Source organism: Xenopus laevis, chromosome 8S (assembly GCF_017654675.1).
Source record: "Xenopus laevis strain J_2021 chromosome 8S, Xenopus_laevis_v10.1, whole genome shotgun sequence".
In the NCBI taxonomy this organism is placed as follows: Eukaryota; Metazoa; Chordata; class Amphibia; order Anura; family Pipidae; genus Xenopus; species Xenopus laevis.
This window is the reverse complement of record NC_054386.1, coordinates 51,278,446-51,304,123: the sequence shown is the minus strand read 5'-3', so window position 1 is coordinate 51,304,123 and position 25,678 is coordinate 51,278,446. Positions and strand designations below refer to the sequence as shown.

Here is a 25,678-nt window from a genome sequence, read left to right as displayed (position 1 = left end):
AATTTTTTTTTCAAAATCAATCAGTTAATAGTGCTGCTCCAGCAGAATTCTGCACTGAAATCCATTTCTCAAAAGAGCAAACAGATTTTTTTATATTTAATTTTGAAATCTGACATGGGGCTAGACATTTTGTCAATTTCCCAGCTGCCCCTGGTCATGTGACTTGTGCCTGCACTTTAGGAGAGAAATGCTTTCTGGCAGGCTGCTGTTTTTCCTTCTCAATGTAACTGAATGTGTCCCAGTGGGACATGGGTTTTTACTATTGAGTGTTGTTATTAGATCTACCAGGCAGCTTGTGTTAGGGAGCTGCTATCTGGTTACCTTCCCATTGTTCTTTTGTTTGGCTGCTGGGGGGAAAAAGGGAGGGGGTGATATCACTCCAACTTGCAGTACAGCAGTAAAGAATGATTGAAGTTTATCAGAGTACAAGTCACATGACTTGGGGCAGCTGGGAAATTGACTATATGTCTAGCCCCATGTCAGATTTCAAAATTGAATATTAAAAAATCTGTTTGCTCTTTTGAGAAATGGATTTCAGTGCAGAATTCTGCTAGAGTAGCACTATTAACTGATTCATTTTGAAAAAAAAGTTTTTTCCCATGACAGTATCCCTTTCAGAAGCATTTCCAAAGGCTCCACGGCCAAAGCAAACGGCAACAGCGAGAGGGGGCAATCATGTCAGGTACCATAAGAGAGATCAAAGGGTTTGGTGGTGTTGTGATTGATTCTAACTCTGGCTTTAGGTTGGTTATATAGTGCGTTAATCCATTTCTTGATATTTTTCCCAAGTCCCATTACATCCAGTACTGCTTTAAGAAAGTTCCACTCCACAGAGTCAAAGGCCTTTTCTTTATCAAGGGTAATCACATTTCTTAGGCATGGGGTCTCATGCTTTATTGAAATATTCGTGAAAAGCCTTCTTAGATTAATGTCTGTGGAGCGGCCTGGAATGAATCCTGTTTGATCTGGGAATATAAGAGTGTGAATATGCATGTTAAGTCTATAGAGACCCCTGGAGTAAGCTTTGAGGGCATCCCATTCCGTCTGAGGAGAGATAATTTTAATATAGGAGTCTAATTCTGCCTCTATAGGTTCTGATATGGAGTCAAATTTGACCCAAAAGCTGCTAAGCCTCCAGATGGAATCCGATGGGTTAACATTTGTTGCTAGATCGATAATGGGCAATGATCCAAAATGACTTTAGGCAGTATTACTGCAGACACCAAGCTTTTGACTATCTCAGGTGAACCTAGTGCCTGATTAATCCTAGACATACAGTAGTATTGTGAGATGCCGAATAACATGTGATTTTTATTCCAGGTGTTTGTCTCCAGAGATCATTTAATTGAAAGGTGGAGGCCCAAGCAGCCAAGGGCTGTGGCCTTTTCTGACAACACTGTATTAAAATCCCCCATTAACAGCAATGGTAGTACTGGAAAAGTAGCCACCCTTCCCATAATGTGAGACATCCATTCCTCCTTAAATGATGGGGGAGCATATATGTTAATTATCAGATATGGTTTGTAGAATAAAGAACAATACATAACAATATATCTGCCCTCCCTATCAGTTATTAATCTATGCAGCGTAAAAATATACAATTTTGATACCAATATAAAAAAACCCTCTAGCATAGCTAGAATATGTGGAATGATATATTGAAGCTATCCAATTCTCAGGGAAAGCAGTTTTAAGCCATCCGGATGGGTTTTCTGTAAAAAAAAATTATGTGGGGTTTGGCATTTTTACGCATTTGAAATACCAGCCCTCTCTTGATTGGGCTACCCTGAACACTAACGTTCCAGGATATAATGTTTATTGTAAATGGGAAAAAGTGTGGGGGCTGAGTGGCCCAACTATCTGTTCCAGTGACACAGTGGCTCTGTAATTAGTGGCTCCAGCTGCTTTGATGATGTAGGTCTTAGAGGCCGACCAAGTAGGCCTGTAGGGTATATGAGCAGAGTAAGTTCACAAAATATCTTTCGAGTACTTTCCACAGCTTGTACATAGTCCCTAACAAAGGGGATAAGGAAAGACAGCAACATAAAAACCCCAATCAACTTTCCCTCCCTGCTCGCTCTACCCCCAACCTGAGAAAGAGTCAATCTCCCAAACTGATGGGCTGTAGTTGCTCTGAATATCAAGTGGGGGTGGAATCCAAAGGCTTTCAATTCAGTTCTCTGAAATAAACCTCGAAGTGGAAGATAAAGCATGTAGTGTAGCTCCACTTACCAATTGGCAAAATGGGTCAGATAACCCCTTGTCTTCGTAGATCAGTCTGGTATTAGTTTTTGTCGTGGAGAGCGTGGTGGTTGAGGCGGTTGCCGTGCTGTATCTGCCGGTAGTGCCTCCATCCAAGAATATTCTGTGTGTAGATGAACCGCACCTCTCACCCTTCCCACAATGTTTCCTGCCCTGGTGGTGCAGATCTCTCTAGACGGTCAGCACGTGTCAGTACAATGTAGAATATTTAAGAGAATAGCACAACGCCATGTATGTTGCAGGAGGGGAGCTTACCCCTTTTATTTAAAGTGACCACCTGTGCATCAACATTTCTGGGGGATTAGCCCTCCCTTAGTCAGGGGAGGATTAATCCCCCCCTGAAAAGTTGATGCACAGGTGGTCACTTTAAATTAAAGGGGTAAGCTCCCCACCTGCAACATACATGGCTTTGTGCTATTCTCTTAAATATTCTCCATCCAAGAATGTGCCTCCTCTGGTATAGCGCAAAAATAAGTGCGGTTGGTTGCCATGACTCTAACACGGGCCGGGAATATCATAGAATAAGGGATGTGGCATTTGCGCAGGGTCTCCTTAACCAAGGTGAATTTTGTTCTTTGTTTCTGGACCTCTACGGAAAAATCCGGGTAGAAGGATATTCTTTGGTTCTAGAACATAATGTTTCCCAGTTTCCTTGCTTCTTGGATAATTTTGTCTATATATCTGTAGTTTAGCAAGCGAGCAATGATAGGCTGTGGTAGCGCACCCGGTGGAGGTGGCTTACCAGGGACTCTTATGTGCCCACACTATAACAACGTTGACTGAGAACATGTTTGGTTGAAAGAGTTTGTGCAGCCAGTGCTCTCAGAATGTTTCCACTTGTCTTCCCTCTGCTCTTTCTGGTAAACCAATTATGTGAACATTATCTGGATTAAAGTCAATCTTTAACTCATCTCATCCAGTACAGTGGTATGGTTCTGCGGCAGTAACCACAATATTTCTCGCAGGGTGGGGTCTGGTACACTTGGTGTTTCAGCGTTAGTGATTTGTTTTGCCTCCTGCATGTCTGGTACATGGGGACTATTGGCAGCCTGTGCCACAGGGTCTCTGGCAAATTTGCTTAAGCGTTGCTGTGTCATAATACTCAGAGTGTGCCAACTGTGAATTGGTACCTGGCTCCGGTGAGGCCTCCCGGTCATCTCTTGGTGTCTTAGTGCCATTTTGTGTGGAACATGGCATTCACTCCGTAGGCCTGCCACACGCATCTAGGCCACGCCCCCAACTACCTTTTTAAACAGATTAATGAAAGTTTAATCCCCTTTATATGGAACAACAAACCACAGAGGGTAGCCTGGAAAAAACCCACTGCCCCTCTGTCCGAAGGGGGCGTAGCACTTCCTCTCCTCCAGCTCTACTATTTGGCTTCGCAAATACACTATTTACGCTGGTTCTTTGTTCCGGATGCCTATAACCCCAATACCCCCCTCCAGGCATCAATTCTAGCATACTTGGAGGACCTACGTAACTTTCCCTACCGACATGCCAAGGATGTTCCCTTACTACCGCCTACACTTTCCACCCCATACTGAATAGTTTAATAATAATAATAATAATTTAAGATAGGGCACAGCAAATTCCTATGCGATACACCACATTTTCATTTCCCAACACGGGAAAGAAGCAAGCAGATGACTTGATACTATATAACATTAGGGGGCCGATTCACTAAATTCGAGTGAAGGATTCGAAGTAAAAAAACTTTGAATTTCGAAGTATTTTTTGGGCTACTTCGACCATCGAATGGGCTACTTCGACCTTCGACTATGACTTCTAATCGAAGGATTCGAACTAAAAATCGTTCGACTATTCGACCATTCGATAGTCGAAGTACTGTCTCTTTAAAAAAAACTTCGACCCCCTAGTTCAGCAGCTAAAAGCTACCGAAGTCAATGTTAGCCTATGGGGACCTTCCCCATAGGCTTTCCTAAGTTTTTTTGATCGAAGGATATTCCTTCGATCGTTGGATTAAAATCCTTCGAATCGTTCGATTCGAAGGATTTTATCGTTCGATCGAAGGAATAATCCTTCGATCGTACGATCGCAGAATTTGCGCTAAATCCTTCGACTTCGATATTCGAAGTCGAAGGATTTCAATTCCTAGTCGAATATCGAGGGTTAATTAACCCTCGATATTCGACCCTTAATGAATCAGCCCCTAGAAGTAAAAACTGAGTTAGGTAATAGCTTATTTGCACATGTGACCTTCTTTCGATAACTGCTTTGAGTATGTTGTTTTGTTTTAATTGTTTTTTGTTATTAATATAATTTTGTTTGTTTTGAAAATAAATTAAAATTTACTTTTCAAAAAAAAAAGTCTGTAAATTGGAGAGAAAGGTCTAAACAACATGTGGCTAAGGGGTAATAGCTTATTTGCACATGTGACCTTCTTTCGATAACTGCTTTGAGTATGTTGTTTTGTTTTAATTGTTTTTTGTTATTAATATAATTTTGTTTGTTTTGAAAATAAATTAAAATTTACTTTTCAAAAAAAAAAGTCTGTAAATTGGAGAGAAAGGTCTAAACAACATGTGGCTAAGGGGGGAATGTAATAAAAGGTACAAAAAAAGGTACAAAAAAAGGTACAAAGTTTGCCCAGGTGTAGAAACTCATAGCAGTCATTCCGCAGGTAGTATTCTCTGGTCAAAGTAATCATCTTAATGGTTGTACCTGGCATAATGTGGTGTTTGTATAAATCAGGAATAGACTTTGGAGACCATCTCATACCTCTGATCCACAAGTGTCATACCTTAAGCCACTAGTTCTTTAACTGTTGGCTTGGCCTATTTACTACCCTAGTAGTAAGATATGGAGCTATGGCCAAATTGCCAAAACAGCAGTATTTTCATATATCTTTAACCTTGTTATGAAGCAAGGGGGACCTGTACCAAATGCTGGACCTCAAAGTGGGATTAAAGTCTGCACTATAAATATAGGTCTGAAACTAGGGTTGTTTTACTCTTAAACAAGTGCTATAATTATTGTTATTCCATGCATTGATCTAGTGCTTTATGTGCCAGTATTCTTTGATATTACAATGCTACATTTTGCCAGTAAGTATTTAGAGTGGCATGTGCAACTGCAGAATCTACGTGGTTGGCACTGTGGTACCTCTATTATGGCACTGTAGGTTCTACAGTGGGTGCACCACATGGGTTATACAGTTATTATTAGTAACATACAGCTGAGGTGGGCATTATTAGCTAAATTCTGTAAAGCATATAGAGACAGGATTTGGGGCCATATGTTAACACATCAGCAATAGAAGGGGTCACCACAAAAGACTGGTTTAGGGCAGCATACATTGAGTAATTAACAGATAAGATACATCATACTAATAACATTAACACGTAGGAATTAAAACCCTGGTCTCAAAGAAAATTTGGGACACTGTGTAAAGTGTAAATAAAAAGAGATTGGGATGGCCTGCAAGACTTTTAAACCCATCTTTGTAAAGACACCATATCAAATGTTAAAACTGAGAAATGTTACTGTTTTCTAAAAACCATATGAAAAAGAAACTATATATAAACAAGATCCAGAAACACCATGGGCCCAAGCTCGTTAAAAATTAAGCAAAGTTGAAAACTGTGCTGTGGTCAGACAAAACTTTTAATTATTTTTGGAAATCATAGACTTCATCCAGGCTAAAGAGGAAAGTCTACTTATCACTGTTCTAAAGCCAGCATCTGTGATACAGGATTTGGAGCAATATATGCTATCCAGACATCTGTATCAAGGAAAAGCTTTTCTTATTTCAGCAAGACAACCGCAAACCCCATACTAACCATATTGCCACAGCATGACTCCATCGTAAAAGAGTCAGGGTGCCTAACTGCAGTCCTGACCTGTTGCCCATTTAAAACATTTGTATTATGAAAGGATAAATACCCCGAAATGTTGAGCTGCTGAAATTCTATACCAGACAAGAATGGGACAACATTTCTCATTCAAAACTACTATTCCCAAGTGGTTACAGAGTGTTGTTAAAAGAAGAGTTGATGCAGCACAATAGGAAACATGCCCCTTGGGCAACGTTTTTGAAACATGTAGCTGGCATCCAATCCAAAATGAGCATATATTTTTAAGAAAATATTTTTCAGTTTCAACATTTGACATGTCTTTGCAATTAAATATCTGCAGTTAAATATAAGGTTTAAATGATTTGCACATCATCTTGCCTTTGGGAAAGGGCAACTTCTTCCAGTATTTAATTGGCACTTCCAGCTAAATTTAAGTAACTTAAAGGAAAATTCAACCGCACAATTAAGTAAAGTCCCTACGTAATAAGCAAGATAGCCCCTCCTCTCTGCATACTTCAATAGGTCTGAAAATGTCCCTAAAATATTTCTCACCTAACAGTGCAGAGTAAGCACAGCGGAACTTGCGGGCAACATCTTCCAGATTTTCAGATTTCTTCGGGTCCTCTTCAGCAATTTCTGGCACTTTGGCGCATGTGCAGACACTGTGAACTGAAAGACCGCTCCAACTGCACATGCACCAGTGTGGTGCTCTATTACAGATGAAGACTGGCGATCTGGAAAACGGTGCCCACAAGCTCAGCTGTGCTTACTCTGCACTGTTAGGTGAGAAATATTTTAGGGACATTTTAAGACCTATTGAAGTATGTGGGGGGGGGGGGGTTCTCATTAAAGCCATGCAGATTTGTTTTAGATTCTCACATTAGAAAAGACCATTTTCAGTAAGCCCCGTCTTTTATAGGGGCAGATTTAGCAGAGAATCAGAGATTCCTTTTAACAAATTAAATATTTAGCTTGCATAATTTCATAATTAATGCATTTCCCTTCATTTTCCAGGTCTGGGTCCAGCCAAAAATAAGAAAAAAGGTAAGTTCTAATAATTTAGTTTTCAATAGACTTCCATACGTGACGCCTACTGAAAGGAATATTATAGATTGCTATCTGTCATTTTTCATCATAGCAAACGATCTGTATTGCAGTACACAGTGCTTTAGACACAATTATTCCCTTACCCACTGCACAGGCAAGGAGCTGTGGGCATCACTGATTTACTGACATGACTTGTTTGTTTTTGTATTCTATTTAAAAATGAATTAAACCCAATAGGATTGGTTTGCCTCCAATAAGAATTATATTTTAGTTACTTTTTTTTTTCTTATCGCATCGTCTGTTTTTTTTGCCTGAAAAAACTGTTTTATTGCCATTGCGAATAGCGTATTCGCTAATTGCACTGCGCAATACCTTTTGTATGTTATTTTGGTGATTATACTGCAATTTTGGTGATTTTGGTGCATTTTTAGACATTTTATTGCATGTTTTGCCATTTTATTACATTTTCAGCTTTGCAAAGGTGTTGTTTCCTTTTTTCTGTCTGTAAAACCTATTTGGCCATGCTAAAATAATCAAAAATTGATTCTGACTGCTGATTACAGTAGGCGGAAAAAAAAAAGCATTGAATTTTGCGGTTTTGTTGGATTTTAGTGATTTTTGTTACTTCATTTTGACCTTGGAAATTTTGTCTGCTATATAACCATTTGGAGGTCTCTGTGTACAAAATAGTTTGGTAAATCTTTTCATATCAGGCATCAAACTGTTCAGTACACCCCTGGTGTTCATATTTAGGATGACTTTTGCTGGTACATTACAAAATGTGGGGTATATAATGGGGTAAAATGCAAGCTTTGTGACTATTTTCAGAATTTCCATAAAAATCGTTATGTTTAGCATTGCTTTGCAGTTTGGTAGTTTGCAGTAGAAAATTGTAATTCCCTGCTTTAGATTTGTCTAAATGTGTACTTTTGAAAAATATATGGGTTTCTAGGGTCTCCATACTGTTAGGGGGCTTTATGGTGCATAATGCACATACCAGGTGCTTGTGTTGTAGCAGTCAGAGTGTCATATGTGAAAATTCATATGTACTATTTTCATTGGGGTGTCTGTTTGCCACCTAGTTTGGTAAATCTTTTCATATCAGTCATCAAACTGTTCAGTACACTCCTGGCTTTCATATTTAGGATGACTTTTGCTGGTACGTTACAAAATGTGGGGTATATAATGGGGTAAAATGCAAGCTTTGTGACTATTTTCAGAAACTTAAAAAAAAAAGACTTGTGTTTAGCATAGCTTTGCGGTTTAGTAGTTTGCAGTAGAAAGATGTAATTACCTGCTTTAGATTCGTCTGAATATGTACTTTCAGAAACTATATGGTTTTCTAGGGTGTCCATACTGTTAGGGGGTCTTATGGTGCATAATGCACATACCAGGTGCTTGTATTGTAGCAGTCAGAGTGTCAAATGTGAAATTTCATATGTACTATTTTCATTTGGGCGTCTCTGTATGCCACCTAGTTCGGTAAATCTTTTCATATCAGGCATCAAACTGTTCAGTACACCCCTGGTGTTCATATTTAGGATGACTTTTGTTGGTACGTTACAAAATGTGGGGTATATAATGGGGTAAAATGCAAGCTTTGTGACTATTTTCAGAAAATTGAAAAAAGCCTTATGCTTAGCATAGCTTTGCGGTTTGGTAGTTTGCAGTAATTACCTGCTTTAGATTCGCCTGAATGTGTTATTTCAGAAACTATATAGTTTTCTAGGGTCTCCATACTGTTAGGGGGTCTCATTGGGTGCTTTTGTTGTAGTAGCCAGTGTCATACTTGAAAATTCATATGCCCTATTTGGATTTGGGGGTCTCTGTATGCCACATAGTTTGGTAAATCTATGTTTATTGGGTATCAAACTGTTTAGTAGACCCCTGGCATTCATATTTAGGATGCTTTATGCTGGTAATGATACTTGAACGATACAATGCTGGAAAGTTGAAGCTTTGAGGCAATTTTCAGATATTTCACCAAAACCGTCAATTTTGGGAAGGCCTTGCGACTCAGTAGTTTGGAGCAGAAAGACATGGATACTCATTTTAGATTCGGTAGAACGTGTCCTTTCCAAAAATATATGGTTTTGGGAGGTAAACATATATTTCTGTGTTTTTACCCCACAAAAATGCAGTCAATGTGTTGATTTTTCATTAGCTGAAGTTACCTACAGGACTATTTGTATGCGCTAACTTCATTTTGGGGCCTCTAAATGCCAGATACTTTGGTAAACCTATGAACAATGGCCACCAAACTGTTTGGAGGAACCCTGGCAATCATATTTAGGGTGCTTTTTCTTGGTACGTAATGATACATGGGTGATATGGTGATAGGAAGTTGAAGCTTTTAGGAAATTTCCAGATATTTCACCAAAACCGTCAATTTTGGGAAGGCCTTGCGACTCAGTAGTTTGGAGCAGAAAGGCATGGGTACCCATTTTAGATTCGGTAGAATGTGTCCTTTCCAAAAATATATGGTTTTGGGGGGTAAACATATATTTCTGTGTTTTTACCCCACAAAAAATGCTGTCAATGTGTTGAATTTTCATTAGCTGAAGTTACCCACAGGACTATTTATATGCGCTAACTTCATTTTGGGGCCTCTAAATGCCAGATTCTTTGGTAAACCTATGAACAATGGCCACCAAACTGTTTGTAGGAACCCTGGCAATCATATTTAGGGTGCTTTTCCTTGATGCGTAAGGATACATGGGTGATATGGTGCTGGGAATTTGAAGCTTTGAGGCAATTTTCAAATATTTTACCAAAACCGACAATTTTGGGAAGGCCTTGCGACTCAGTAGTTTGGAGCAGAAAGGTATGGGTACCCATTTTAGATTCGGTAGAACGTGTACTTTCCAAAAATATATGGTTTTGGGGGGTAAACGTATATTTCTGTGTTTTTACCCCACAAAAAATGCAGTCAATGTGTTGATTTTTCAGTAGCTGAAGTAAAGTCCTGGACAATTTGGATGTGCTAACTTCATATTGGGGTCTCTAAATGCCAGGTACTTTGGTAATCCTATGCACAATGGGGATCAAACTGTTCAGTGGACCCCTGGTAATCATATTCAGGGTGCTTTTTCTTGGTATCTAATATAGTGTGTGATATGCGGAGCAGCAAAATAAAACCTTTGAAGTGATTTTTCAACATTTTGTTAAATTTTGATAAAAAATGCTACTTTCAGACAAGCTTTGATGTTTGGTAGTTAGGAGTAGAGAGACACAGTTACCCATTTTGGAGAATGTGTACTTTCCAAAAATATATGGTTTTCTGGGGTAAACATACTGTTTCAGGATTTTGTGGCCTTGGAATCAAAAGTATGCCGTTTTCTGCCTTCTGCTTTCAAAATTCGGTAATATATTGCTGGGAGTTTTTGCTGTACAGATGTCCTAAATCTGCCTAAAACTATACATATTTGGTATTGGCACGTTTGAGAGACATGAGGCTTTCCAAATCAGTTGGATTTTCATGCGTAAAATGAAATATTTTTTCAGGTATAAGTTCATATATTGTGGAAAATAGGAATTTTTCATTTTTTTTGTATTTAGCACTATAAATCTTTTTGCAGAGGTGGAAATACATGAAAACTCAGGCAGATTTAGAAAGCTCAGTTTCTCCCGAAAAAAACAATGTATAGTTTTCCTAGATGAACTATAGGTTTCCCCTCAGAAAATGCCCCTAAAGTGAGAGAGCACAGAATGTTTCAAAAACGTCTGGCATTTTGCGTAACCAAAATGGTCAATTCTGCTGGCACTTAAGCGGTTAAGCTGAAAGCAGGAAGTCTGATACAGAAGCCCGTGTGTACACAATAGAAGGAAGGAAATGCAGTGTTTCTTTTGACAGAGGACTCAGAGCTGCACTACTTTGAGGGTTTACTGGTATATCTAGGTGGATCTTTCTGATCAGACTTACTTAGTTTTAACCTTTCTTTCTTTCTCCTTTAACCTTTTACCTGCCAACTGCTACGTTCTGGCAGGAAAATGCTCTGACTGCCAAGCACGTAGTACCTACGTGCTGTGCAGTTCAGGGTCTCTCGCTGCACTGGCGGCTTTAGCCACCGTGTAGGCGAGTCTGCGGTGTCCCCAACCCCTTAGGCAACGAGCTAAGGGGGTTCCCACATCGGTCCTGCGACGCGATCATTGCAGGGCCCGACTTCAGGCTCTTACCTTATTATGCAGAGTCGCAGGCACGTTGCAGACCTCATGGGACACGATCCATCGCCGCCCACTCACTTCCTGTGAGCGATCCTGGGCCCTCCAATGCTGCCAAGGTCTCCCCCAGCCACAGAAACGGTAAGTGGCATTTCTTAACTGATTTACACACATTTACACACTCACATGTACAGTATGTACACACAAACTACACATGTAACTAAAGGTAGGTGGTGTTTTTTTTTGCTTTTCTGGATTTTTTTGTCTTTTGTACACTTACCTACTTTTGCACATATTTACAAACTTACATACAAATATAGACACATTTACACACTTTTTAGAGCTGTATACACATGCATACACAAGCACACACATATATATATTTTTTAGTTGTTCATTTTATCAGTTTTCCTCTTGTTATTTCGCTAAAAACTGTTTATTTCACAGCGTGACTATTGGATCAAGCATTCTGACTGCTAGCCATGCTGTCGGATCAGTTATTTTGTTATGTCATTGATTTGCCTAATTGTTTTTGATTTTTTATGATTTTATGCTTGCATTGTTATTTGCACTGTTGTTTTTTCTAGCGTCGTTTGCACTTTGATCATTTCGAGTACAAACAAAAACTGTTTATTTCACAGCGTGACTATTGGATCAAGCATTCTGACTGCTAGCCACACTGTCAGATCAGTTATTTTGTTATGTTATTGATTTGCCTAATTGTTTTTGATTTTTTATTATTTTATGCGTTATTTGCATTGTTGTTTTTTCTAGCGTCGTTTACACTTTGATCATTTGGAGTACAAACAAATTTTTAGCAATTTTGGATTCGTCACAATGTGTACTTTACAAAAATATATGGTTTTGGAGGGTCTTTCTGCTGTTAGTCCAGGGTCTATTTTCACAGAAGGTGAATCGGCAGCGGAGAAAATTCATATGCACTATTTTTATTTGGGGTCCGCACATGCCAGATGCTTTGGTATATCTATGCATATTGGGCATCAAACTGTTCCGTAGACCCGTGGCATCAATATTTAGGGTGTTTTACAATTGTATGTAAGAAATTGGGTGAGATAAATGCGGCCAATTGCAATATTTTTTGACAACTTTCAGAAATGTCAAAAATCGCTGCCTTTAGCATTGCTTTGCAGTATGGTAGTTTGGCGTGTGCTGTTAGGGGGTCTTGTGGTGCAATACGCAGTCAATGGTCTATTTTCACAGAAGGCGAAAAAGACAACAGAAAAAAATCAAATACACTCAATTTTTTTTGGGGTTCTCACATGCCAGATACGTTGGTATATCTATGCATATTGGGCATCAAACTGTTCAATAGACCCTTGGCATCAATATTTAGGGTGTTTTACAATTGTATGTACGAAATTAGGTGAGATAAATGTGTCCAATTGCAATATTTGTAGACAATTTTCAGAAATGTCATAAAAACCGCTGCCTTTAGCGTTGCTTTGCAGTATGGTAGTTTTGCGTAGAAAGACATAATTACCTATTTTGGATTCATCAGAATATGTAATTTCCACAAATATATGGTTTTAGGGGGTATTTGTGCTGTTAGGGGGTTATGTGGTGCAATACACAGTCACTGGTCTATTTTCACAGAAGGCAAAAAGACAGCAGAGAAAATTCAAATACACTAATTTTTTTGGGGTCCTCACATGCCAGATACGTTGGTATATCTATGCATATTGGGCATCAAACTGTTCAGTAGACCCTTGGCATCAATATTTAGGGTGTTTTACATTTGTATGTATGAAATTGGGTGAGAAAAATGCGGCCAATTGCAATATTTTAGTCAATTTTCAGAAATGTCATAAAAACCACTGCCTTTAGCGTTGCTTTGCAGTATGGTAGTTTTGCGTAGAAAGACATAATTACCTATTTTGGATTCATCAGAATGTGTACTTTCCAAAAATATATGGTTTTGGGGGGTATTTGTGCTGTTAGGGGGTTATGTGGTGCAATACACAGTCACTGGTCTATTTTCACAGAAGGCAAAAAGACAGCAGAGAAAATTCAAATACACTCATTTTTTTGGGGTCCTCACATGCCAGATATGTTGTTATATCTATGCATATTGGGCATCAAACTGTTCAGTAGACCCTTGGCATCAATATTTAGGTTGTTGCGGCCAATTGCAATATTTTAGACAATTTTCAGAAATGTCATAAAAACCACTGCCTTTAGCGTTGCTTTGCAGTATGGTAGTTTTGCGTAGAAAGACATAATTACCTATTTTGGATTCATCAGAATGTGTACTTTCCAAAAATATATGGTTTTATGGGGTGAACATACATTTTTGTACTTTTGCCCCTTGAAAAATGTTGTAAATGTGCCAGTTTTGCAGTATTTGGAATCATTTTGGGGGCACTATATGTTACATACTTAGGTGTACATATGCATATTGGGCATCAAACTGTTCAGCGGACCCCGGGCTTTCAGATTTAGGGTGTTTTATTTTGGTATGTATTGATTACAGAACTGATAACTTGTTTGGGGTATCTTTGTTCTGGGGCCCCTATACATAGTAACATAGTAAGTAAGGTTGAAAAAAGACACACGTCCATCAAGTTTTTTTTTAATTTTTTCATTTATTATATCTGCCTAACTGCCAGTTGATCCAGAGGAAGGCAAAAAAAAACAATCTGAAGCCTCAACAATTTGTCTCAGAGGGGGAAAAAATTCCTTCCTGACTTGACAAAATAGCAATCGGACTAGTCCCTGGATCAACTTGTACTATGAGCTATCTCCCATAACCCTGTATTCCCTCACTTGCTAAAAAGCCATCCAAACCCTTCTTAAAGCTATCTAATGTATCAGCCTGTACAACTGATTCAGGGAGAGAGAATTCCACATCTTCACAGCTCTTACTGTAAAAAACCCCTTCCGAATATTTAGGCGGAACCTCTTTTCTTCTAATCGCAATAGGTGACCTCGTGTCAGCTGGAAAGACCTACTGGTAAATAAAGTATTAGAGAGATTATTATATGATCCCCTAATATATTTATACATAGTTATCATATCACCCCTTAAGCGCCTCTTCTCCAGCGTGAACATCCCCAATTTTGCCAGTCTTTCCTCATAGCTAAGATTTTCCATACCTTTCACCAGCTTAGTTGCCCTTCTCTGTACCCTCTCTAATACAATAATGTCCTGTTTGAGTGATGGAGACCAAAACTGTACGGCATATTCTAAATGGGGCCTTACAAGTGCTCTATACAGTGGAAGGATGACCCCCACCTCCCGTGACTCTATGCCCCTTTTAATACAGCTCAAGACCTTATTTGCCCTTGATGCTGCTGACTGGCATTGCTTGCTACAGCCAAGTTTATCATCTACAAGGACTCCAAGGTCCTTTTCCATAATGGATTTGCCGAGTGCAGTACCATTAAGGGTATAAGTGGCTTGGATATTTTTACATGCAGGATTTTACATTTATCAACATTGAATCTCATTTGCCACTTAACTGCCCAGATTGCCAGTTTGTCAAGATCGTGTTGCAAGGATGCCACATCTTGGATGGAATTAATTGGGCTGGATAGTTTTGTGTCATCTGCAAACACTGATATATTACTTACAACACCCTCCCCTAAGTCATTAATGAACAAGTTAAATAAAAGTGGACCTAATACCGAGCCATGGGGGACCGCACTAAGAACCTTACTCCAAGTAGAGAATGTACCATTAACAACCACCCTCTGTACCCGATCCTGTAGCCAGTTTCCTTTCCATGTGCAAACGACTTCATTAAGCCCAACAGACCTTAGTTTACAAAGCAGTCGTTTGTGGGGCACAGTATTAAACACTTTGGCAAAATCCAAATAGATCACATCTACTGCCCTCCCACTGCCCAGCATCTTACATACCTCATCATAAAAAGCAATCAAATTTGTCTGACATGACCTATCCTTCATAAAGCCATGTTGATTGCTGCTCATAATGCCATAGACTAGGACAAAATTATGAATGTGATCCCTTAACAAGCCTTCAAATAATTTGCCCACCACAGATGTCAAGTTTACTGGCCTATAATTGCCAGGCTGAGATTGTAATCCCTTTTTAAATATTGGAATGAAATCATCTTTTCTCCAATCCATAGGCACCATACCAGATGAAAGCGAATCTGAGAAAATCAGAAATAGGGGCTGGTCTAAAACTGAACTAAGCCTTTTCTGTTTTCTGTTACAACCATACTGGTACCATTATTTAATGGAGCAACACTCTCAACCTGCCTCTTTTTACTATTAATATATTTAAAAAACTTTTAAGGGTTAGTTTTCACCTCCATCGCAATTAACTCTTCATTTCCTTTCTTTGCTTTCCGGATTGCCGATTTACAACATTTATTACAGTGTTTATATTCATTAAATGCAGCTTCTGTCCCAACAGATTTGTAGTTTTTAAATGCCTTTCTCTTCTTCCCTATTAACTTCTTTACTTCTATATTAAGCCACATAGGATGATTCTTAGAGCTTCTACATTTACGCCACATACTTAGGTGTGCCTATGCATATTGGGCATCAAACTGTTCAGTGGATCCCTGCTTTCAGATGTAGGGTGCTTTATCTTGGTATGTATTGACATTTAGGAGATACGATGCTTCAGATTTGGAGTATTGATGTGATTTTCGGAAATGTCAAAACAATTGACAAATTTAGGAAAGCTTTGCGGCTTATTATTTTGGATTAGAAAGGCATGCATACCCATTTTAGATTCGTCAGAATGTGTACTTTCCAAAAATATATGGTTTTCTGTGGTGAACATACATTTTTGTACTTTTGCCCCTTGAAAAATGCTGTAAATGTGCTAATTTTGCAGTCTCTGGAACTACAGAACTGATTACTCGTATTGGGTGTCATCGCCACATTCTTAGGAGTACCTATGCATATTGTGCATCAAACTGTTCAGCGGACCCCGGGCTTTCATCTTGGTAGTTTTGAGTACAAATATATATTTACCCATTTTGAACTCGTTAGAATCTGTTCTTTCCAATAATGTGCAGTTTTTTAGGGTAAACCTACTGTTAGTGGAATGTTTGGCCTTGAAATCAGATGTATGCAGTTTTGTGGAGCAGTGCTGTGGAGATTTGGTAGTTTGCTGCTTCTAGTTTTTGATCTATAGAATTGAGAAATCTCCATAAAATTATATATATTTGGTATTGGCGCATTCGGGAGACACAGAACTTTCCAAATCTGCTGTGTTCTCATACATAAAATAAATTATGTTTCTGATATTTGCATTTGTATCATGCGAACCTGTTTGTTTTTTTATACACTTAGAAGCCCATATCTTATTACAGGAGTGGAATTACAACAAAATTCTAGCATATTCTGAAAGCTTAGGTTGTCCTGAAAAAAAACTATATCTTGTTTTCCTGGGTAAAATAAAAGACCCCCCCAGGAAATGCCCCTAAAGTGAAAGAGCACCATATGTTCAAAAATGGTCTGGCAATAAAAGTATCAACTTGGCCAAATTGGCTGACAGTGAAAAAGTTAATGCTTCATGGTGCATAATGTATACACTTCTGATCACAATAGAAATGTTTACAAAATAAGCTGTCCATCAGGGCCGGACTGGGGGTAAAAAGCAGCCCTGGCAAAAAAAATCAAAGCAGCCCACATGTAAACACGTGATGGTCTGACTTGTACACGTCCTCTCATATATTGGGGTAAAAATGCAAATATGTATGTATAAACAAATGCTTGCTTTCTGCAGCTCAACCAAAGCTTTCAGTAGTGGGAAGAGATGGGTAGGGTTTGAAGGATATAATCTAAATATAAAAAAATATTATAGAAAGTATATTTTTATTGGTAACACTAATTTAGCTAACCCTGGTGATCAGGTAGCTAATCATGTGCTGTAAAGGTATTCCAGAATGAACTCAAATTGTTCTGTTAAATTGACACAGACCTAAATGAAGCCATTAAGTGACTTTGTTTTAATGGATTTCAAATTAATTTTTTTCTTACTTGCTACTGTTTATTCTAAATGTAGCCACATGTTCTTTTTTACATTTCATTCTGCTCGGTACCTACATAATCTAGACAGTCCCAGACCCAACACCAAAAAAAAAAGCCACACAAACATGGGTGCTAAAACAAACACTAAAAACCCATTGGTTGCCAGGGACCCCCATACAAGTTAAAAAAAAAAACAATTGGTGGTTAGGGGCCCCCATAAAAGTTAAAAAAAACTTCATTGGTGGACAGATAGAGACAGAGAGTACAGAGAGAGACAGAGAGAGACAGAGACTCACAGAGAGAGACAGAGACTCACAGAGAGAGACAGAGACTCACAGAGAGAGACAGAGACACACAGAGAGAGACAGAGTGCAGAGAGAGAGATGTAAGAGACTGTCATAGACTGAGAGAGACCCCACTTTCCCCTATTCCCATAAACTGCCCCCTCTAACCCCACCCATTTCACCCTCTACCTGCTTTGGCAATGCTTAATGTATTTGGTCCTGCCAATAAAGCTCATTTGATTTGATTTGAGAGAGAGAGAGAGGCAGAGTGCAGAAAGAGGCAGAGAGAGCGAGACAGAGTGCAGAGGGAGCGAGACAGAGTGCAGAGAGAGACAGACTCACAGAGAGAGGCAGAGACTCACAGAGAGAGGCAGAGACTCACGGAGAGAGGCAGAGACTCACAGAGAGAGGCAGAGTGCAGTGTGAGAGAGAGAGGGGCAGAGAGAGAGACAAAGACTCACAGAAAGTGCAAAGAGAGAGAGACAGAGTGCAGAGAGAGTGAGATAAAGTGCAGAGCGAGCGAGACAGAGTGCAGAGAGAGATTCCTGAGAAGCACAGTGACTACTGGGGATGTAGTCCCCTTCTTACCACACCAGTTCCTTTTGTGCTTCCGGTCTTCAGCATCAGTGATGTCCACGCTCTTAAGGGGGGGCTAATCCTGAAAGAGCAGCACAGCAGGCCCCCCCTTGAAGCCTAAATCCTGCCTGGCCCGAGACTATCCTCCCTGTGCCCCCCTAATGGCGGCAGCCTGCACACAGCATAGCATGAGAACAGAGACGAGTTGGAGGGGCGGAGCCACAGTGGGAGCTAGGACGGAGGAGCAGTCCTAAAGCCCACAGGATTCATTAAAAGGCAGTTTGTAATAAAGATTATAGATCAGGAGCGGCCCACTTTAAGAAAATACAGAGTGGCCCCTCGAGCAAATGCCCGAACCTGCTGCCCATACTTGTTACCATATATGTTAGTTCATATAACAGGCTGTTATTTATTGAATGACTGGGCAGTTAATATCAGTTGCTATACTTTGTTTCGGAGGGACAAAGGCAATATAAAAGGAGGAGGGGTATGTCTGTTTGTTAGACAGGATTTAAAAGCTTAAATAAAGGAGGAGGTTATCTTAGAAAATGAGGGGGCAGAAATCTTATGGGTGGAGTTCTTCACCAATTGTAAAGAGTCCACCAAATTAATTGTAGGAGTATGCTATAAGCCCCCTAATGTAATTGAGGAGGAGGAGGCTAAGCTCTTGATGCAAATAGAAAAGGCTGCTAGTTTGGGTAAAGTAATGATAATTGGGGTTTTTAATTACCCAGATATTGACTGGAGCAACAGTACTGCCAGATCAGTTAATGGGAACAAGTTTATAAACTTGTTGCATGACAATTTTATGGCACATGTTGTTGAGGAGCCAACCACAAAAAAATGCTATTCTGGATCTAGTAATCTCAAATGACCCAGAACTTATAGCAAATGTGCAATTTGTTGAACCCCTGGGTAATAGTGGCCATAATGGTGTATCATTTAATGTCTAGTGCAAAAAACAAATATACACTGGGGCAACAAAAAAAGCTGCACTTCAGATCATTGATTGGGGCATCAAGTTTTCAGCTAAAACAGAACAGAAATGGCTGTCATTTAAAATGTTATTAAATCATTACTGTTCTCAATTTTATTCCCTTAAGGAGTAAATGTAGAAGCACTAAGAATCACCCTATGTGGCTTATTATAGAAGTAAAGAAGTTAATAGGAAAGAAGAGAAAGGCATTTAAAAACTACAAATCTGTGGGGACAGAATCTGCATTTAATGAATATAAACACTGTAATAAATGTTGTAAAACAGCAATTCGGAAGGCAAAGAAAGGAAATGAAGAGTGCATAGCGGCAGGGGCTAAGACTAACCTGAAAAAGTACATAGATAATAAAAAGATGCTGGTGTAAGGGATACTTACTGCCGCTCCGACGCCATGGACATGATGGCGGCGCCCAGGAGTTCCACGTGGCACGTTTTGACACCAATGCGTCAAAACGTGCGTGCCGTCAATGACGCCTGCGCGTCAAAACATCCAGCGTCAACGTGCAACGACAGCGTGTGACACATGACATCATCATTCATATGGCGAGAAAATCTGCCTATAAAATGCAGAAGTTGGAAACTTACACCCGCATCTTTTTATTATAGATATATTCAAAAACTTTTTTGGGTTAGTCTTAGCCTCTGCCACTATGCATTCTTCATTTCCTTTCTTTGCCTTCTGGATTGCTGTTGTACAACATTTATTATAGTGTTTATATTCATTAAATGCAGATTCTGTCCCCACAGACTTGTAGTTTTTAAATGCCTTTCTCTTCTTTCAAAGAAAGATTATTGGAAGGCTTGTTAAGGGATCACATCACAAAATTTTGTCCTAGTGCATGCCATTATGAACAGCAATCAGGATGGCTTTATGAAGGATAGGTGTTGTCAGACAAATTTGATTGCTTTTTATGATGAGGTAATTACTGCCCCCCTGGGGGGGGGCAGTAGATGTGATCTATTTGGATTTTGCCAAAGCATTTGATACTGTGCCCCACAAACGACTGCTTTCTAAACTAAGGTCTATTGGGCTTAATGAAGTCATTTGCACATGGATAGGAAACTGGCTACAGGATCGGGAACAGGGGGTGGTTGTTAATGGTACATTCTCTACTTGGAGTAAGGTTCTCAGTAGGGTCCCTCAGGGCTCGGTATCGGGTCCATTTTTATTTAACTTGTTTATTAATGACTTAGGGGAGGGTATTGTAAATAATGTATCAGTGTTTGAAGATGACACAAAACTATCCAGCCCAATTAATTCAATCCAGGATGTGGCATCCTTGCAATAGGATCTTGACAAACTAAATATCATTTGCCACTTAGCCACCCAGATTTCCAATGTTGATAAATGTAAAGTCATGCACCTGGGATATAAAAATATCCAAGCCACGTATACCCTTAAAGGGACCACACTAGGCAAATCCATTATTGAAAAGGACCTTGGAGTCCTTGTAGATGATAAACTTGGCTGTAGCAAGGAATGCCAGTCAGCAGCATCAAGGGCAAATAAGTTCTTTATCTGTATTAAAAGGGGCATTGATTCACGGCCGGTAGTGGTCATTCTTCCACTTTATAGAGCACTTGTAAGGCCCCATCTAGAATATGCCGTATAGTTTTGGTCTCCATCACTCAAACAGGACATTATTGTATTAGAGAAGTTAGCTTTAAAAATGGGTTGGATGGCTTTTTAGCAAGTGAGGGAAAACAGGGTTATGTAATATACCTAATAGTACAAGTTGACCCAGTGACTAGTCTGATTGCCATTTGCCTCTGAGGCAAATTGGAGAGGCTTCAGATGGGTTTTTTTTTGCCTTCCTCTGGATCACATAGCAGGCAAGTTAAAATAGACGTGTGTCTTTTTTCAACCTAACTTACTATGTGCTATGTAGATGGGTGCCTTTTAATGATCACATTACAAGGGGTTCCAGCATTCCTGCTTTAGTTTTGCTTTGATTTGGTTTTAATGTAGATGGGCAGTTCCAAACGCAATTGGCCAATAATACAGTTGCAATTTATGTCTGATTTGCACATGTATAGTCTTCCGTAGTCTGTGAAGTCTCAGATGCCTCACATTGTAGTGTTAATGCTGACTCTTTCATGCTGTCAAACAAGTATTTTGTAATGCTACATTTTTAGGGATAGTTCACACGAGGAGATTCGGGGCGAATTAGTCGCCTGGCGACTAATCGCCTCGTCTTCTGATCGACAACCTCCCCGATCTGCCTCAGCGTGTTTTCCCATAGGATATAATGAAAAGTTGCCTGCGCTAAAGCACATGCGGTGATGCAGTTTCTGAAGTCTTTCCTGTTGCCTATCTGGAAATCATTTTCTTAGCGTTGATGTATAAGAGTTCTGACCCAGCTACTAATTATTTTAGTTTGTATCGGGAAAGGAGTCCAACGCTATAATACAAGAAAGATGCCATGCTTTAAATAGATGGATATAGCATTTAAGGACATGATTATACAAAACAAATACCTAAAATTGACTAATGGTTGCCTACCAGCTCCACATAAAAATACCCCGATGTGGTCTTTTCCATCTATTAATGAAAAATCTTTAGTGTCTTTTTTCCTATATTTTTGCAGATTGTCTCTATAGGCTTCATACGGCAGTACTACATGGGGTGATTTTTGGTGTTTTTGCTTACTGAGATTTTTTTCCCTAACCAAATAGGGAAAAACACCAAAAGAACTATATGAATTTACTATATAGTTTTATTTATATAATGCTACTTATGTACACAGCACTGTACATCAGAACAATACAGGAACAGTAACAGCAAAAAATTTAATTGTTTTAAAGGAATAACAATATAAAGTACTGTACTGGTAAAACTGGTGTGTTTGCTTCAGAAACAGTACTATAGTTTATATAAACAAGCTTCTATGTAGCCATGGGGGCAGACATTCAAGCAAAGGATACACAATATATACGTTCTGAACAATCCTGTTGTATACTATAGAGCTTATCTGTTATCTGCTGTGTATCCTGTGCCTTTTCTCATTTTTCAGCTTTGAATGGCTGCCCCCTTGGCTACACAACAGCTTGTTTACATAAACTATAGTAGTCTTTCTGAAGCAAATTCACAAGTTGTACCAGTTGAGCTCAACACTACATTATATTTTCATTACTTTAAAACACTTTAATTTTTTGCTGTTACTGCTCCTTTAAGAGAACGGGGTCAATACAATAAGAGATACAAAGTACAGTTACAATAAAGTTTAAGAGCTTAGAGACAAGTGGATGGAGGTCCCTGCCCTGTAGAGTTTACAGTCTAAATGGGATCTATGAATTTCTCACTCAAACACGCACACAGCCACATACTCAAATGAGGCACAAATCCCTGTGATTACATTTTTTGGTGTATTCTCATGGAGGGTAATTGGGGGTTTTTGAGGCCACATTTTTAACAAGGCAGTAAAATTGCCCCTTGTACCATGGCCAGTTCGGGCTCAGACTGAGTGTATGTGAGGAGAGCTCAGATAAGAGACCTAGATGCTTCCAGATATCTTAAAGCTAGAAATCATTGCACCACAGTGTCCGCAACACTAAGCCAAGCAGTGAGACCATCTACATAAGAAGCATTCTCTCCGTATCTCTTCAAATCCTATTAAACACGTTCCAATAACAAAATGAACCTAATGTTGTGTTAACATCATGGCATATGTTATCTTTTGTATTGAACTGAATTACAAAAATGTACACTAATGCAAAAAATTGTGCCACACAAGAATTGTCCGCTCCATATAAGAGTTGTTATGATGAAAATGTCAATGTCTTAAGCTATGTAAGGGGAAGAATCACACTAATTCACACGGGCTTAAGCCTTCATCTTGTTTATTGCAGACATTGTGGCACAAGCTTTCAGGGACCAACCCCTTCCTCAGGTGCAAATACACAACAGTGCACACATACCACTCCTCCTACTCTACTCACTCGAGGGGAGTGTCTATCTTGGTCCACAAGAACTTGCATTTTGAGCCCCTTAATTTATCCGACCATTACAGGTGCTATATAGTCCTCCTCCTGTAGGATAGACAATCAAGACATAGTAATAGTCAATCTGTATGTCCCTCCCCCCTTCAATAAAGAGACACTAGATCTGATATTTACTAAGGCCTTAGTAACGGACCCACAGATGGATAGAATTCCCACAACAACTCATAGAACTGGTCCTTTGAAACAATGGATGGAAGCCTTAGGGCTAATAGATGTATGAAGGCACCCTCTAGATAGGCAGTTCTCCTGTCACTCAGCCGGGACTCATTCCCTATCCCGGATTGATATGGCTATTGTCTCCCCAGATTTCACAAAAGGGATCCATGATATTAGTTTTCTTCCCAGAGCTCTCTCTGACCATGCTCCCCTATTACTTGAACTCTGCATCACCCCCAAGCAAAGACATTCTACTTGGAGGCTGTCTCCTATATGGCTTGAAAATGCAGAGGTGGCAGAGGCATGTAGCTCAGAATATAACCTTTACTGATACGTCAACGCAGTCACTAGTAACTCTAATATGATCAGGGAAGTATCTAAGGCTTCAGCCAGAGGCACGCTTATTTCAGCTATTTCCAGAGTGCGAACTGTAGCCAAACAAGCCATCATTGAAGCAGAGGGTGAGGTTCAAACAGCTGAAAAAGCTTATTGTGATCTAGATGATTACACTAATCACCAAATACGAATTACAGCACAGAGGAATTTGGAACTAGCACTGTGATCAGGAAAAAGCTACTATATGTAGCACAAAGAGCCTTTGACCAGGGGGATAGGAATGGTAAAACCTTAGCCTACCTAACTAAAGCAGCTCAGCCATCTACGTTGATCCCTAGAATTAAAACCCCTGCAGGTACATATGTAACAGACCCAGCTGAAATAGCCAATACCTTCTCTGATTATTTTGAGGAACTATATTCCTCGCAGGTGCTCCCTCCCCCAATCCTTCTATTTGGCACTAATTGTACTTATATTAAGGGTCAGGCCACACAGGGCATTTTGGGGAGATTTGGTTGCCTGGTGACTAATCGCCTTGTTTTTGCGGCGACCAATCTCCCCTAACGCCTTCCCTCACGAGGAAACTTCGGGCGACTTCGGAAAACGAATCGCCGCGTGTGATTACTCTCTTTAAAATGATATATTTGCCAAAATTTCTTTATTTCCTGCAGAACGCCCCGATGTGGGTTCCCCAGCAGGTTTTTAAACAAATTGACGCAATTCTCCTCCACGGCAAATAATCCTCCCAGGATTAATAAATTAACTCTTATGGCCCAGAGCCCCGGAGCAAGCTAGCTTTCATACATAATTGGTTTAACCCACTGACTACGCTTCATGCCACCCTGGTAGGTTCACTTGAGGCAATCCGGAATGCTCCATATATGAAAGCCAAAGACACTCTGGAGCTGCCACTCACGCTAAACTGCCCACAAAGAGCATGGGCGCTCGCTACTGGAGCAAAGTCTACCCCTCTGCCTTCCCCATGCGCACCTTTATGGAGAAACTCCCCACCTGTGACAACTGCAAGATTTTGTCTACTGGCCAAAATTAGGAGTGAGGCATTTGTCTGACCTCTTAGTAGACGATAATCTCCTGACCCAGGCCCAACTGACCACTAACTTGGGGCATTAAAATTATGCCTGGCATAGATACTTCCAACTCCAGCACGCTGTTACAGCCCAATTTGGCTCCCTAATTATTCACACTGTTACACAGCCACATGAAGAGAGGTTATGGAATCCGAGCTCCCAGAAGCTAGTATCTAATTTATATCAAATATTAATAACTTCCCTTGGAAGCCCATTTACAAAAGCCAGAGTAAAGTGGAACACTGTCATCCCCACTTTGGAGGATGAAGCATGGGAAGGGGCAACAAGTGAAGTCTATAAGTTTTTTAATTTCCAGTAAAGACAAAATGGTACAATTTAGGATAATACACTGCACATATATTACGCCGCTAAGGCTTAAAGCTATGGGTAGGAACCCCCATGCTAACTGTGTCCCAAAAGTGGACGACCAGATATAGATTTCTTTCACTTGTTGTGGTCTTGCCCCCTGATAAACAGGTTCTGGGCTAAGGTAGTATCTCACCTCACTTATGAGGTCCTGCTTCCTTGGATACTTATACCAGAGGTGTGTCTTTTGGGAATAGTAGAGAAACTAGCGCCCCTCATAAAAACCAGATATCTGCTACGTACCCTCCTGTTCTATGCCAAAAAACAGATTGCTATCAGATTGCTATCAATGGATGAGCCCCCAGCCCAAAAACTGGTTAATGATCAGCTTCCAGTAATAAAGTTAACATATTTAGCCAGGCACTGCCCCCAAAAATTTTAAAAAATTTGGGGACCATGGTTAGAGGCACATGCTGAAGAGAATCTCATGGTGTAACTTAGTAAAGGCCTTCATAACGGCCTTTCATAACGTAGAATCCACTATGATCTATTGCAATTCTAAACTTGCATGGCCGAATAGAGCCTGTGTTGGTCATATGTACAATTGTTTAATACAGAATGTGATGCTGCTTATAAACAGAGAGTCTGTCTGCTACAATGTGCTGCTGTGGTCCTG

The 25,678-nt window shown here is 39.8% G+C and overlaps 1 protein-coding gene across 4 annotated transcripts in view; it reads left to right on the top strand.

The window, feature by feature from the left end:
* The window catches only part of LOC108700067 (ectodysplasin-A), a 182,447-nt gene that overhangs the window by 113,336 nt on the left and 43,433 nt on the right, over positions 1–25,678 (top strand). For all 4 annotated transcript variants that reach the window (XM_018232933.2, XM_018232932.2, XM_018232931.2 and 1 more), the window contains exon 3: positions 7,095–7,124. In XM_018232933.2, the coding sequence (XP_018088422.1) occupies positions 7,095–7,124 (30 nt within the window). The remainder of the gene's footprint in view (positions 1–7,094; positions 7,125–25,678) is intronic.